Raw genomic sequence first — 17,085 nt, 5'->3', positions numbered from 1 at the left:
TAAATATGAATAATAAATAAATATTGGTGTAGTGAGGTGGAGGGATATGATGGTGTAAATATGAATAATAAATAAATATTGGTGCACTGGTGGAGGGATATGATGGTGTAAATATTAATAATAAATGAATATTGGTGTAGTGAGGTGGAGGGATATGATGGTGTAAATATTAATAATAAATGAATATTGGTGTAGTGAGGTGGAGGGATATGATGGTGTAAATATTAATAATAAATAAATATTGGTGTAGTGAGGTGGAGGGATATGATGGTGTAAATATGAATAATAAATAAATATTGGTGTAGTGAGGTGGAGGGGTATGATGGTGTAAATATTAATAATAAATGAATATTGGTGTACAGAGGTGGAGGGATATGATGGTGTAAATATTAATAATAAATAATTATTGGTGTAGTGAGGTGGAGGGATATGATGGTGTAAATATGAATAATAAATAAATATTGGTGTAGTGAGGTGGAGGGATATGATGGTGTAAATATTAATAATAAATAATTATTGGTGTAGTGAGGTGGAGGGATATGATGGTGTAAATATTAATAATAAATGAATATTGGTGTACAGAGGTGGAGGGATATGATGGTGTAAATATTAATAATAAATAATTATTGGTGTAGTGAGGTGGAGGGATATGATGGTGTAAATATGAATAATAAATAAATATTGGTGTAGTGAGGTGGAGGGATATGATGGTGTAAATATTAATAATAAATGAATATTGGTGTAGTGAGGTGGAGGGATATGATGGTGTAAATATGAATAATAAATAAATATTGGTGTAGTGAGGTGGAGGGATATGATGGTGTAAATATGAATAATAAATAAATATTGGTGCACTGGTGGAGGGATATGATGGTGTAAATATTAATAATAAATAAATATTGGTGTAGTGAGGTGGAGGGATATGATGGTGTAAATATGAATAATAAATAAATATTGGTGTAGTGAGGTGGAGGGATATGATGGTGTAAATATTAATAATAAATAAATATTGGTGTAGTGAGGTGGAGGGATATGATGGTGTAATGCTGCTTCACTGGAAGGTGATAAGGTTGAGAATGTGTCTTCTGGTGGTCCAGGATGTGTAGAAACAGGGTTTAAATATTTCAAAAGTGCATCTGAAAGGAACAGAGGAGTGTATGTGTGTTTTAATATATATTTATTTAAAAAACTTCCTGAGCTAAGCTAATAATAGCACCTACTAGTATTGGGCAGTATGATGACAGTATTGTAAAATTGTGGCAGTATCTTAACCATGTGACGTCATGCAACGTGCCAAATCTGTACTTTGAAAAATTTGGCGCGTTCATTAAAAAGATCTGTGGGCGGGGTCAGCAGTTGGAGCTCACTGATTGGTTATGGAGTGGCGGTTTTCACTAGGATCATACAGAGGGGAAAAAGCCATAATGACGACAAATGCTTGTTATGAAGCGAACTGGTTTCAAAGAAAAACACCACTGCTACAGATTGGCTGCATTTTGGATTTGTTTCAAATTAAAAGGGAGAGCCAGCAAACATATATGAGTCAGTGTGTAAGATCTGCTTATAAAAATTCTCCGCCAAAGATCGAAACACATCAACATGCATTCTCATATTAAAACGAAGCACCCTTCAAGTACAATATACATTATAGTGTAATTCACCATATTATATTACCTTTGGTTCCTCCTCTTTTCTCATTTTTCTCCCCTGGGCACCAGAGAACTTCGGTCTTTTTGGCATCTTTCCGGAGAGATGGCGTTGCTTTTTTCCCCACAGAGAAACAGTAACGAGGTGCGCAGAGCGAGCGGGGGGAGGGGGGGGGTATAGTGTGCTATTATAATTATTAGAGTAATATTATTAAACAATGAAGTTGTGATTATGTGGACTTTGCTTGTTTTCATATTCATGAATTGTTCATTTGTAATAAATAAATAAATAACGCATTCACGCGAGCGCCCCCCTGGACAACCGGCGCCCCAAGCATTTGCCTATAGGAGGGCCGGGCCTCCAAGCATCTGGCTCGCGGACACCAGCAAAAGAAGAAAAGAAAGCGTAGTTTCCGTAGCATTCGTAAAGCGCTCGTGTCTGTGAACAGAGACTGTGAAATAGCGCCCTCTGTGGTCACAAAACTCGACGGTCACATAACCTGGCGTGGTCGACAACATACTTTTGGTCACCCTACATAAGTTTCGTTTTCCTCGGTAACTCCTACCCAAAGACATCTGAGACTGCTCTACAACACAACGCAGCTGTATTTCCAAGGTATGAATTTTGTTTTTCTTCTCTAGAAAACAAATGTTTAAAGTTGTAATAATGTATTAGATACCCTATATGGGTTACAGTCCTATCCGTAATAGCAGCTCAATTACAGAAGATAAACAGATAAAGGCTCAAATCCTTGGGGAGTAAAATGTCATATAAAAATTCACGTAGTAACCTAGAGGCACGAAACGTTTAATAATTGCTGTAACTTTCTTGTGTCGATTACTGTCATAGCCAGGTAGGCCAATTTTTGTTCAACTACAAACAATTTACTGATAGTCGTGTGCATGTAGTCTTTATTCTGTGTTACTTGCTTGTGGATGGGGTTGAAGGAGGCCTATCGCTAATTTTTCACTTTTTTAAATAGTGCTTTCCATACGTGTATAAAATGTTCGTGTTTGTCACTGGTTACAACTTTTATGATTTTACACTGAATAATTTTTACATTATTCAGAAGATTATGCAACATATTGCTGTTTATGTTACGTTTATTAGCTAAAGTGATTCGAGACTGAAGATAAAAAAAACTGGATGTCCCTAAAAAGACTCTCTGATTATAAAGCCCAGATACTTGGCAAACCATTTTCATGTTTCAGAACTGTGGACAAATTAATTGTAGCATTTATTTCATGAACACAAATTATTAGAATTGGGATTTAACTATTAATAATGACATTTTGAATCATAGTACTTTTATATCTGTTTAAAACAATGGCATAAATGACCCTGTTAGCTGTATTAGCTGGATCAACTGCACAACTTTTTTTTGTTATCCTGTTATCTATTTGAATATTTGAATAAAGTTTTGTTATTAAGAGTTAGGTTTGCTGCTAAGGTTTCAGTTGATGACATATCCTGCCTGTGACGCGCAGGCAGAGCGAAGGACGAGACACGGGAATCTTTGCTTTCCAGGCAGACGTCACTTTAATAACAACGAGATTGCGCAATAGCGCACGAGCAACACACACGATTCACACAACGTGCAGACTTTAGACAACGACGAGCACAGGACACTGCGCAAGCGCACATTAAATAGACAGACCACATTAGCCCCACGTGATTACGAGATGATTCACAGGTGAGACACATTATTCACACGACATAACCCTCACCATGAAGTCCCACTGACGCAGACAAAGCACGTGGACAACGTATACACATGCCCAAAAGGGAGGGGCCGGGGTCCTCAACGTGACACTGCCTCATTTGATTAAAGGTCGACTTAGACTTAATGCCTGTTCGGTTTTCATAAGCCCCGGATGTTTAAAACGTTTGCCCCCCCCCCCCCCCCCCCCCCCCCCCCCGTCAACAAATTACGTTCGCTATCCATTTGTGGGGCGTGGAATTTCACCTTCTTCTGAGGTGGGGAATGATAGAAAAAGTTTGAGAACCAGTGCATTAGGCAGACATGAGAATCAGTGTGTTCTGTACACCTAAAGTCTAGTTGCTGTAAATCACTGTTTATCTTTGTGTTAATGCACAAACCAACTGAACACAGTCTCTGTATTATATTTTCAGGAGAAGATCAAGAGTGGTTGTAGAATCAGCCAAAACTGTAACAGTGCAGAAGCAAAGTTTGCAGAGCAACTTCAGTGCCATCTGACAGTAGAGTGCCTGAATTTAATTCCTTCAAGATGCTCAGATCACAGACTGGCTCTACTCAACCTGCCATTGCCCAATCACCTTCTAACTCTGTGCCAAATGAACTGCGATTGGTGCTGGTGGGCAGAACAGGGGCGGGGAAAAGTGCTACTGGAAATACCATTTTGGGTGCAAAATGTTTTGAAAGTGAAGTTAGTATGAGTTCAGTGACTACGGCATGTAAAAAGGAATGTAGTATAGTTCAGGGAAGGAGATTGGCTGTTATTGACACACCTGGCTGGTTTGACACCTCACACTCACCTGAAAACGTGGACGATGAAATGTTAAAGGGTTTGATCATGTGTTCCCCAGGACCACATGCATTCTTGCTCATCATACAGATCACTCGCTACACACCTGAGCAGCAGGAGTGTATACATTTGATAAGGAAGGTTTTCCAAGAGAATATAAACAACCACACCATCATCATTTTCACCCATGCAGATTCACTGAACGGTGAGTCAATTGAGAGTTTCATATCAAAACAGGACGAAAGAATCCAGGAGCTTGTTGAACAATTCGGCGGACGCTTCTTGGCCTTCAACAATAAAGACCCAGATAACCAAAGCCAGGTGACCCGGCTCCTGGAGATGCTGGATGACTTATTGGCACAGAACCAGAACCAACACTTTGTCAATCAGAAACTGCAGTTAGTACATAAGACAATAAATGTATTGGACCAGAAAAGAGAAGAGATGATGAATCAGGCAATACAGAAAGCGAAGCAGGACATAAGGAAGGAGGTGGAGCATCGCAGGACAAATATCCGTGAAACCTTGAAGAAGGATAAACAGAAAATACAAAGATGCAGACAACACATCCGAGACACGATCCAGCAGATAGAAGATAACATAAGAAAAGAGACTGAAAGCCAAAGTGGGGATTCGTGCAGACTACAGCGTTTGCAGTTGAGACTCCAAAGAGAAAGCGAAAACTTCACAAAACTGGAGGAAGAGGAGGAGCAGGTGGAAAAAAAAGCTGAAAAAGAAATGGAGGAGGTGGATGTGTGGGCCCAAAAAGAAGAGGACAGGAGAGAGGGAGAAGTGAGGGACATCTTAAAAGACAATGGCAGCAAGTGGTATAATAACCCTTTTTATTTTAGCATGCTGAAGTACCTCGTCATTTTTTTGGGAGGGTCGGCCATAAGTTTTGGACTGGCTCCAGCACTTTTAGGATTTCTGGCACCCGCGGCACCAGTGGCACCCACAGGACTGATGGCAGAGTTGGCCGCCATGCTCGGACCGGAGACTGTAGCCTTCCTGACGACCACAGCTACAAGGGTCGCCCCTCTGCTGACTGCAAGGCCATTTCCTTTAGTGGCCAGCCAGTGCTCCATTCAGTAACCCTGACACAGCTCATGGCCAAACACAAACATTTGATTAAGCAGAAAAGCTGTTCCGAAGCTCTTTAATGCGAAGATCATTGTTTGATTTCAAACAATGTGTAGGTCTGTTAGTGTAGGTATTGTTTCCTGGATCACAGTTAGGATTGTAGTGTGCAAAAGAAGTAACCAAAGCAAAGCTACTTCATAGTACAACAATATTGTACGTGTTATTATAGGTAAAGATCAGACAGCCGGCTTACTGAATACATCCCTAGACCTTTAGATGTATGTTCACCACTCATTCCAATAATATTTACTAGAAACATCTTGTACAGTTGAAGACTGCAGAAGAGTTTTGGTAAGGCACAGTGTGCTGTCCTCCGACTTCATCATTTGTCAGTTACAAGGCCGTTATTGGATAGAGAAATTTGTTGTTGAGGATAGCTGACAGGTAGATGTTCATAATAAAGTAAGCTGGATTTACATTTAGTCATTTTGTAGACGCTTTTAGCCAGATTGACGTACAATTTGAATCAAGAGGTGGGCAGATGAGTGGTTATGTACTGGTATCACTGGTGTACTTATGGTTTAAATCCAATAATCTCAACAAAGCATTTTTACTGCAAGTATAATCCTAAAAACAATAATAATTTTGAAAAAAAACTTTTACATTTGCAAATTCACAGTAATTTTTCAATTCATATATTGTCCGGGCAAATTTTATATTTGGTCTTTCTGTAATCATATTCATCAGTATTCATATATGTACTGACCACTCTTAGTAATAAGTGGAAAATCTATTTAAACATATATTAGGCCTAGTAAACGTTGATCATGGTATGGTTTACATGCTGTAGGCTCTCTCTCTCTACTCTTTCTAGTAGTAAATTGTGTGGCTCTCCTTGTGAGTTGACCAATAAGACCCAACATGCTTAACTCATGTCATTGAAGTATGATGTAATCATGTAGCAAAATAGTATATGAACTATTGTCTGTGAGAGGGGGGCAGCTCTCTCTTGCAGACACTCATATGTGTGTGTAACAGATCTCTGTATCGATCCATCTTTCTATTTTTCTATCTTTTGTCTTTAATAAACTTTGTATTTTACTCTGATACCACACACAACTGCTGTTGACTGTTCTTGCTCACCATTAAGGTTAACATTTCCACAGCAGTATTCATTAGAATTACGCTTCCACATAAAAAAGTGATCTTTGATCAGTGGTTGTGTCTGTTTATTTGTTATGTTAAAATCTAATTTTTTGTTTATTTAGACAAAGAAATGCAAACAAGACGCTTGCTAGGCATTTATAGTGTCAATAGCTTACGAGCTTTTAAAGAAACAGCATCTCTACTGTGAAATACCAAAACACGTCTTAAATTCATATGCACATTTTACAAATCTTGAAATGTAGTGAGAAACAGACACAGATGTCTTAACAATGAACATCCTCATCAAAATTAAATATCAAAATGTCTGACATTTTACACATGAATTTCTATAACACACCGTCTCTACAGTTAACCACATTCATCCTGCACTAATAAAATAACGTAGATGTCACAATGTATATATGTTGTTAGCATCGTTGCAGCTATAAACTAGGGAGAATGACTAGAACCTGTGCATTTGCATTTGACAGCCAGGTGGGAATATTCACTTGAAGGCTTGAAGTACACACTTGTCCAGATTGCTGTCCCAGACCTTGCAACACAGCACAAAGGAAGGAGAATCTTCAGATCTTCGGATTACTGTAAAAATAGTAGCAGTGCACATAACATCCACATAACGCAGGACGCAAGTCTCTGTGGTTCCTGTTACTGCACCTGTTTCCATTTCTAGAAGCTCACGTTATAGCGCCCCGTGTAACGGGAGATAAACTGCAACGCGTGCTTTGATCTGCTTCCTATACACATGTAATAGTGATGACATGGCCAATGGTGCAACCTGAATTTCAGTGAGGCTGTTTGTTTGGGTGGGGCCATTGCTCCGTCTTTCTCCTCCTCCACCGTTTCTTCCGCCTTTCACCATCGTACTGCGGTTTGCACCACCGGCCCCTTAGTTATGGTTACATTTTATTCATGTAAGTCATTGTTCAGTAGTCCGGCAGGTGTAACCGGTTCATTCCGTAGCAAGTTAATTCAGTAGAAATTTGTGGAATTTTTACATAAACAAAAACATGTATAAATGCATTATATTGTTTTAGACATAGACACCTGTATTTGCCTCTTTGCATTATATGCTATAAGGAAAATGACATTTGATCAACTCTTTACTGCAGTTATAGTTTTGTCCTTCATTTCCAAACGTGCAATTTACATTTATCCTTAGGGATGGGACATTGTAGGAAGTGTTTTAAATCTAATGTCCAACAAAATGTGTTTAGTCTTCCATAAATTACATCAGCAATAGACACCTGAGTGTAGTACACTGATAACTGAGTGCCAGTTTGTGATAGAAGTGTGTATGCAATCGAAAAAATCAACAGTGCCAGTGACACTTGCTGTAACCTGCTGAGAGAGAGAGAGAGAGAGAGAGAGAGAGAGAGAGAGAGAGAGAGAGATGGCTCAGATCTGACACCACCGCCGCCATGTTGTGAGCACCAGAGATCACGCTAATCATACCACACGCGGATATTGTTAAGCCCCTCGTGTTGGTGTAGTGTACAAGACTCAGGTGGTCGGGGTGGGGAGTGGGTGGGGGGGGGGGGGGGGGGGGGGGGGCAGGGCTTGGCCATGCCAACGAGAGCAGCACACAGCTGTGGTTCCATGGACACGGAGAAGTCCAAACGGCATCATGGGGTCGCATTGTTGGGACAGTGCAGGCGGAGGTGCCTTTTGAACGGGCACCGCCACGCGAACGTCTTGCCGCACAGCGGACAGCGGAACGGCCTCTCGCCGGTGTGGACGCGCTGGTGCGCGGTGAGGTTGGAGCCATGGGCGAAGGCGCGACCGCACTGCCCGCAGGTGAACGGCCGGCTGCCGCTGTGCGCCCTCTCGTGGGTCACGAGGTTGCCGCGGAGGGCGAAGCGCTTGCCGCACACTCCGCAGCCGAACGGCTTCTCGCCCGTGTGTATGCGCTGGTGCCGGATCAGGTCCACAGCGCCGTGGAAGCTCTTGGGGCACAGAGAGCAGCAGAAGGGCCTGTGACGGCCGCCGGCCGGGGGCGAACTCTTCCCGTTGGCCAAGTTCGGCTTGAACGTCCTGCCCTGGATTCGCCCGTAGCCTTTATTCACCCTCATCTGTTTGAATTGGGGTTCACCCGCGAATCTAATACTATGAGAAGGTAAAATCTCACCGCTCGCATCGACGTGAACACGAGGGTCGGTGAGAGAAGTGTGAAGGGACTGCTGGGTCGAGCAGCCCCCACGACTCTCACAACTCACGGAAGTCAAAGAGGGCCACGGTAAAGCATCGCTGTCCATCATTCCACAAGACGCCCATTCATTGGTCCTCTGTCCTAGAGGCTCCTCCTCCTCCTCTGTCTTAAACTGCACCCCAAGACAACAATCTTCTCCGTTCTTCGGCCCATTCTGAAGACTGAACTGCAGGTCAAACGTGTGGTGATGTGCTCCTTCAGAGAGCTGTTTGTTAACGCAAAGCATTGAATTATGTGCCGGTGGCTGGAAATCTTCTGTACCATCAAAATGATTATTGCTGTATCCTAAAAACATAAAAAATGTGAGGTCAGGTATTGATAACGTATCAGACAAGTATATCTACCAATGCTTGGCGCATCAGTAACTGGCAGTCAATTGGTTCAATGCACAAGACCTTAAATCTATAATCCTGAATGTTATTTACTGAATGTTATTTATTGTGAGTCACATGTAAATGTGCCATATTTTTTGTCAATTGTGATTTTTCACCGCAATTTAAATTTGTCCTCCGCTCTTTACCCATCTGTGCAGTTAGAACACACACACACTAGTGATTACTAGGGGGCTGTGGTGCACACGTGCCCAGAGTGGTGGGCTGCCCTAGCCCGGCGCCTGGGGAGCAGTTGGGGTTAGGTGCCTTGCTCAAGGGCACCTCAGTCATGGCCTCAGGTCTGGGAATCGAACCCACGACCCTCCGGTCACAAGACCAGTTCCCTAACCACCAGGCCATGTCTGTATAGTTCCATGCATTAATGCATGTGTGTGTGTGCGGGACAGTGCAGGAAGGTGGGACCTCACCCATTATGCGGCCGTGTGCGTCTGTGCAGAACTTCTGGTCGGCCTGATAGGCACACTCGGCTGTGGATGCAGCATCACCGCCACCTTCCACCTTTAGGGCTGTGGTGCCGATTGTACCCGCGTCCACTCCATCTTTGGCCACTGAGCAGCCGTGAAGTACGTGTGGCTCCCTGAAGTGAACCACTCTGTCGAAAAGTGAAAATCCACCCTCCTGACTCCGCCCACTCCCAGGGCCGAGGGGAGGATTCCTGCACGCTTCATTCTCATTTTCCTGTGGATCCTTCGTCGGGGCTGAGGCGTTCTCCTTCGCATCCTCCTCTTCCTCGTCGCAGATAGCCTCCTGGTGGGCATGTTCGGCTCTGATGTCTAAGCAGATGACGACAGTTAAGGAATAATTGAAAAAAAAAACCCAATCCATTCCAGTATTAATATCAGAAGACCTATTAAGTTTTTACAAAGGACAGCTTGGGAAAAGCTTGGCAGTCTACAATGTAAAATTCAATTTTAACATCAAATTCTTTCAGATAGCTTTCAAAGTTTGCAACATTTCTAATTTCACATGCCTGAGTCACAATATTTGGTACCTCGCTCATGCCCGTCAGTGAGCCCGTCGACCGAGTGAGAGAGAGGAACTGCAGCGGGAGGATTTCTCGGCTCTTTCTTCAGATCACGCAGTTTTCCCTTCAGGGTCTCGATCTCGCTGTGGCCCCTGCTGATCTCCAGCCGCAGGTCCACACACTCCGTGTCGATGAGTTTGCAGATCTCCGCCACCGCCGCTCGGACAAAGCTCTCCATCACGGACGAGATCTGCGTCTCCAGAGTTGCATGTTTGGGCATTTTTAATCTCTTAGAGCTCATTCACAACCGCTGCCGCAAAAACAAGTCGACCGCTCGACATAGGGCAGTGGTGAAGGTTCGTTTTTTTATTGGCGATGGGTTCTTCGGAGCGTTTCAGTCACAGAAACGTCCTGGTTTAATCGGGCTGCGCGTCTCTGATGTTGTTTTGGTCTCTTCTCCCGTCTCCTGCGCTCCTGACCCGGAAGTGTTCCCACACTGGCCCGTGTGAAGCGGCGTCCCGGCGGAAACGGGGTCGGGGACGGTGCTCCGTTCACTGCACTCCTCGGTCCGTGTGCGCTGGGGTTTCTGACTCGGTGGCGTCCTTGGCGGATCGTAACTGCTTTGAACTCATAAAAACCCCGAAGTAGATTGAAGGAACAAAGTATAAAGTAGAGGAAAGAAGCGGTTTTCCCCTCACTTTGTTGCCTTGATGTCAAATAAACGGATAGGAAGTTTTTGTAGTTGGAATATCTGGTTTAATCTAATCGCCAGCTGTTGTTCATTTCAGCTAATCCCAGTTTATATATGTGTAAACAAAGCGGACAGAAATGTATTAGCTGATTATAAAAAACGTGAGAACGTATTGAACCGTGATAAGACCTGCAGCTTACAGATCCCGTTATCATAAATGCTGTTAACAAGCACTGTATTCCAGTTTGATATTTGAAGTCACTGGGAAAACCAGAATTTTATTGTCAGAGCTCCGTCTCTAAGCAGAAGGCCGCACAGAAAGCGGTGAAAACAACCCAACACCTCAGTCGAGACTATCTACCCTGCGTTAAGGACATTCAGCAGAAACGCTGCCCACAGAGGGTTGCAGTGTTAAAAGATTTTCACGCCATACACACGTTATTCAGTCTTCTTCCATCTGAAACGCTGCTGAGGCCTTCAATGTTGGGCAAACATACTAGCGAACGTTTTCATACCCTTAGCAAACTAAAACTATTTGCACTGTAATTTATATATGTGGTTGTGATTCTTATTTTCTTTATATATGTAAAAAAGGTTTATCTATTCTTACATTACTATATATACACTATACCGTCTGGACTTCGCTAGTTTATCCCCATGTCTACTTTGGTCATTGTTCTGTGCTTGGACTCTAGGGCTCCTGCCATGGTCGTTTTGTGTTCTGCAGTTTCCTTTGGGATGACTAATGTGAAATAAATCTCATCTTGTCAGACCATACAAGTGTAACTCACTGTACTTCATTGTCTTGTACTATCTTCTTTTTGTTTGCATTTCGTTAGATACTGACTGTATTTTGTTTGCTCTGTATTTGTACTTTGCTCAGTGACAAAGTTTAAAATTAATAAACCAACTAAAAACCAATCGTTACTATACTATGTTACTATATTCACGAGAAGGAAGCATAGTTTAAATGCAGAAGAGCTGATACCATTCCTCATTCACACTCATCCACTCAGTTAATTATTAATCATGTTATCTCAATTGGTCTCCTCCCAGAATGTAAATGAAATCTTATTGTGGATGTTCATCGCTGTATCAGTTTCAGTGATTTTATTCAGTCTATTCAGAAGGACAGCATTCCTTGGTCTGCTTCAGGAATCAGGAATTGTATCCCAATTTCTCAATGCCATTTTTCAACCAATTGTTCAGACATGTAAGATTCATCATGTTTTCAACAGATGCGTAACCACATGAAAGGACAACTGCTACTTGTGAAGTCCTTGCATTTTTTTCCAATTTGCATTAAAAGTTCATACAAAATCTTATACATAACTAACAAAGATGGGAGAGAGATGAGAATGAAAGTTCTGGTTTAAATGTCACCACCAATAAATCTAGAGTCTCGTTCTTAATTGCAATACTTTGCTCACCCATCCAATCACTTCCATGGCCACAGGTGTGCAAAATTAAGCACCTAGGCATGCAGACTGCTTTTGCAAACATTTGTGAAAGAACGGGTCGCTCCCATGAGCTCAGTGAATTCCAGCGTGGAACTGTGATAGGATGCCACCTGTGCAACAAATCCAGTCGTGAAATTTCCTCACTCCTAAATATTCTACACTCAACTGTCAGCTGTATTATAACAAAATGGAAGTGTTTGGGAATGACAGCAAGCCAGCCATGAAGTGGTAGGCCACGTAAACTGATGGAGTGGGGGCACCAGATGCTAAAGCGTATAGTGAGAAGAGGTAGTCATCTCGTATGTATGTACGTACGTACGTACATTAGTATGTGACTGCACAAATGTGCTTCTGGAAGAATGGTCAAATATCCCCACACACTCCTAAACCTTGTGAACAGCTTTCCCGGAAGAGTTGAAGCTGTTCTAGCTGCAAAGGGTGGACCAACGTCATATTGAACTCTATGGATTAGGAATGGGATGTCACTTAAGATTATATATGAGTCAAGGAAGATGAGTGAATACTTTTGGCATTATAGTGTGTATATGTGTGTGTATGTGTATATATATATTTTGCAGTACTGCAATGTATCCCACAAGGTTTCCTGAGAAACAGGATGTTTCAGACGGAGGTCCTTCATCAGCTGTGCAAACAAAGCACTTTGGAAGGACCCCTGTCCACTTTGCTTGCACAGCTGATGAAGGATCTGTCTGAAACGTCCTGTTTCTCTCTGTATCACACTAGAATTTTTACTAACTCTCACTCCGCATATAGCTGGTTCTGTATTTTAGAGTTACATGGGAGTTCATTAAAAGTTTTTATAGGGTAGTGTACAGAGGTCTAATGTCTGATCTGTATCAATGATTAATATTTAATGCGATCACACTGTGACAAATTATGTTTTCTTTGGAGATTAAGACAGAATCTAAATATCCTATTGTATCTGAAACTCTGACTGGATGAAGGATGGATATTCATTAAAAAAATTGTTGTTGCACAATTTGATCACTGCTCTAAAGACAAACATCACAGAACATTTTGGGCACCAAGTTGGTCTGGGCATCTCTGCATCTGTCTAAAGAGGCATAGCTGTATAAAGTCATAAATCTATAGGTCATTGTGATTGTGTGTCTAAGACGAACAGTTTCTGTGTGGCGAACGATATCAGACGACAAAACAGCTTCTGCACCAGCGAGTGTAAAACCCCCAGAGCGTGCGAGCAGGTGAGTGTGTGTTCATGCTCTCTTTTCTCTCGGCTGCGGGCCTGTGTCATTCTCCTGAGCAGCTAAGGCCAATAGAACAGCTTTATTCAGCAGGTGCGTTCTCGCCGTCTCAGAACAGAACATGCTATTTCTTTCCTTCGGGTGAATGAATCTTGATGGGCAAGGCTGTGTAATGCGTAGAGATCAAGTAAGTAAAAAATTCTTGGTGGGGGGGCCATCTTGAGGCAGGTGCATATGGACTACAGCAAGAGAACAAGAGAGTTATAAAGGGTCACACACTCACTCTCGTGACCTACAAATAAAACTAATGTTTTCATTCTTACAGTATCCTGTATTCTCACAGTGTAATGCCAGTATCCGGTTCAGTAACAGAGCAGTAGCCATCAAGCATGAACAGCCATCAAGCAGTGATACACGATTTAAAAGAGGCAATAGAAACAATTACAAAGTCATTCATGGACATGTTTAAAAACACAGTGATGATCAGGCTTGCTTACCATCTGTTTGCTACAGGACATATCAGCTTGGAGGCTGATAAACTATTTGTCTTTCCAACATTAATGCCGCACAAAACATTATGACTGGAACACAAACACGCGTCACTGGATATGACCAATCAATATACCTAGCCGTGAACGTACTGCTAATCTACTTAATTTAATCTCTCGGTCTCTGTACAACAAACAAAACGAATGGGTTTAAATGGGTTTGGCTACATAAGAGAAGAAAGTTCTGCATGAAGAGGAAGGAAAAAAAAACCTACATAAAATAATCTACCAAGATCAACATCTTGGTAGTCTTCCAGACGGCACCCGGCCACTCCCACGTGTGAATCTCAGTGGCTCATCCGAAGTCCGGATAGCCATGGGCGATCTTGCACCTCAGCAGGGCCGTCGGCCGGAGCGGCATCGCCCCATCACCCCAAGAACGGCCCGGCGGTGGCGTGCGGGCACACGTGCCTGTAGCGTGCGGCCCGCGTGAGAAAGGCGGCCCCGCAGGCGGTGCAGCCGAAGGTTCGCTCGCCCACGTGAGTCCGCATGTGGCCCTTCAGGCTGCTCTTCTGGCTGAAGCCACGTCCGCACACGCCGCAGGCGTAGGGCTTCTCGCCCGTGTGGATCCGCCGGTGCCGCTCCAGGTGGCTCATGCGGTCGAAGCTCTTCCCGCAGAGCACGCACGGGAATCGCCGGGGCCGCCCCCTCTGGACGCCGCCCGACGGTGCCACCGCGGCCTCTAGGGTCCCGAACAAAGGCGCGGCGGAACCGTGGTCCAACATCGAGGCCACGTTCCGTCCCTCGAACTGCAAGGCGTGAGAGACCTCTTCGCCGTCCTCGTCTTCGTCGTCCACGAGCGAAACGGACTCTTCCTCTTGTTTCACGCCGATTCGGCTGCTGTCTGCGCACCTGGTTTGGGTGAGCACAGGGCCCCCCCACAAGTGCCCGACAGCGGTGGAAGCTTCTGGGTGATGCTTGTTAACGTCTGGGGTCTCCAAGCACCCGGACCGCATGGAGTCTCGTCCTGCGACGGCTGCGTTTAACGAGGACGGAGTCTCGGCGTCTCCCTCATCCGCAACGCTCTCGCAGCTGGAGTCTGGCCGCTTGCGATCCTCTACGCTAACGTCCGACGCCGTCTGGCTCAGCGTCTGATCTTTATCCTCCACTTCGTGCTCGGTCTTCATGACGTTTTCTAGGACGCCATCCGCCGCATCGTCACTTCCTTGCGACTCGCACGGATCGTCTGGTTCCGACTCATCCCCGACCGGGGAGGCGTGGCCTGTGCTCTGAGCGCTCGGAAAATCCACGTGTGTGTGCTGCCCGGACACCCCGTCTGTGTTTATGAAGTGAACTTCTTCCTGGCCCAGGAATGACGAGTGTGGGTCAGGTCCCTGTGTGTGAGCATCTGCACCATTTCTGTAGGAGAGGTGCCCGATCTGCTCCTCACAGTAAACTGCCATAGTCCACTCATCACTGAAGTGGTTATCTTCCGTAGGCAACCCACAAACCGCTTCTATGTCACCGGTGAATCCTATGGGAAAAGAAAAGTTAGCATTATGATATCTTGGCACTTCATTATTGTCCAGTTTTGCCAAACTGTCAAAATGAATTTTGAAACTAATCTTTTAACCTACATTGTGCCATATTTTCACATTTACAAATACACGATAATTACTGCGATGTAACTACGTTAGCCTGTGCCACACCTAATCAGAGGAGCAAAAGGAGCGTGAGTATCTGGCCCTGACGGGAGTTCACCTCGGTGAGTTTTCAGGTGGCTCTTCAGACTGCTCTTCTGGGTGAAGCATCGGCCGCACAGCCTGCAGCTGAAGGGCTTCTCCCCGGTGTGGATGCGCTGGTGCCTCTCCAGGTGGCTGTGACGATCGAAGCTCTTGCTGCAGAACGCGCAGAGGAAGCGTCTCCTGTCCACCCCCGTCCCGTTCAGCGACCTCCCCCTGCAGATGCCGCCGGGGCCCGCCGGAGGAAAGTTCTCCTGGGTGTCGGGGTGCAGGTGCGCGAGCGTGTTCTGCGTGTGGGAGTGGGACGGTCCGAGGCCCGTGTTGTTCTGTGTCGGCAGAAGTTCTTCCGGACCCGCTGCCGCACGCAGGACGTCCGGAGACTGCGGACCGCGTCCGGCGGCCGCATCTTCTCGGTTTGGACACCTCGTCTCCGGTCCGTCTGGAGGGTACACGGCCTCCACGCAGGCACCAGGACCGGGCCGGTGTTGTGAATCCTCCTGTCTGGAACAGAAATACTCGGGGGGTTGAGCTTCAGTACTAGCCTCTGGCGACCACGCCTGGGTGAACTGTTCACTGGAAGCGCAGGCAGAGTGCGGAGTGAGCTCTGCGGCTGAGCGCCGGTTTGGATCCCGTGACGCCTCCTCGTCGTTCGACCCCTCCAACTTCACCACGGCTCTGGACGTCGCGGTGAGACTCTCCCCTTGTGGGCGCTCCACATTCTCACTTCTCACCTCCTTGTCAGCCCCTCTCTTTTCTTTGTCCTTGACACCTGTGGTGATGAGAAGATACACATTAAAAAATTATAACCATAAAACTTTTGTTTACAAAAATCTAAACTTTTTTTTTTTTTTTATGAACAAAGTCACCACCTCAACCCTACCGCCCATTTACACTTTAAACAGTATTAAAGCCTACCGAGTATTGACAAGAACAAGGGATATTTGAGATTATCTGAGTTATTATAGGCTATATCACTACCTTGAAAGATTGCAAACTGTTCTGCAGGGCGACCACTGACACACTCCCGGACGAGAGCACGTCGCGTCTCCCGCAGCTCATTCGACACTATTTGGAGATTTCGCTTCAAGGTGTCGATTTCGTTTTCTCGCTCACATATTTCGAGCCGGAGCATAACAACACCGTCGTCCACCACTTTGCTTATTTCGGCCACCGCAGCTTTCGCGAGCACGTCCATGATAGACGCTATTTGTTTTTGCAGAGTGAAGCCGTTTGACATGTTATCCATCTGATTTACATAACCTCGTCAGTATTGTAAAGTTTGTTTGTTTTTTTAATTCGGTTTTGCAGGCTTAGAAAACACCGAACAGGAGAGTTTGCAACACTTTACATCCGACACAATACCCGTTGAAGGGTTTGATGTTTTGTGCCTAGACAACCACGCAACGGAAGAGGAGAATTACGGTTCTACCGTAAATACTGAAAAACGGACGCATACGCCAACGTCACTACGGAAATTGACATAATATAATTTTGTGGGCATTTGCAAAGTCTGGATTA

General features: G+C 44.6%; 2 protein-coding genes across 2 annotated transcripts; one reads left to right on the top strand and one right to left on the bottom strand.

The window, feature by feature from the left end:
- Nucleotides 1-2,025: 2,025 nt before the first annotated feature.
- LOC143493199 (GTPase IMAP family member 4-like) lies at nt 2,026-6,404 on the top strand. Its single transcript, XM_076991438.1, has 2 exons — nt 2,026-2,262; nt 3,781-6,404. The coding sequence occupies exon 2, from the start codon at nt 3,897-3,899 to the stop codon at nt 5,244-5,246; it is 1,350 nt and encodes a 449-aa protein (XP_076847553.1). The 5' UTR covers nt 2,026-2,262; nt 3,781-3,896; the 3' UTR covers nt 5,247-6,404.
- A 1,546-nt stretch (nt 6,405-7,950) lies between these two features.
- Nucleotides 7,951-16,990, bottom strand: LOC143493124 (uncharacterized). Its single transcript, XM_076991298.1, has 6 exons — nt 16,546-16,990; nt 15,587-16,336; nt 14,258-15,359; nt 9,970-10,262; nt 9,407-9,772; nt 7,951-8,892 (listed from the first exon to the last, which is right to left on the bottom strand). Exons 1-6 carry the CDS (start codon nt 16,811-16,813, stop codon nt 8,024-8,026), a joined length of 3,648 nt encoding a protein of 1,215 aa, XP_076847413.1. The 5' UTR covers nt 16,814-16,990; the 3' UTR covers nt 7,951-8,023.
- Nucleotides 16,991-17,085: the final 95 nt, after the last annotated feature.

This window comes from Brachyhypopomus gauderio, unplaced genomic scaffold, assembly GCF_052324685.1.
Source record: "Brachyhypopomus gauderio isolate BG-103 unplaced genomic scaffold, BGAUD_0.2 sc82, whole genome shotgun sequence".
NCBI lineage: Eukaryota > Metazoa > Chordata > Actinopteri > Gymnotiformes > Hypopomidae > Brachyhypopomus > Brachyhypopomus gauderio.
This window is presented reverse-complemented; position numbering and strand designations above follow the sequence as displayed.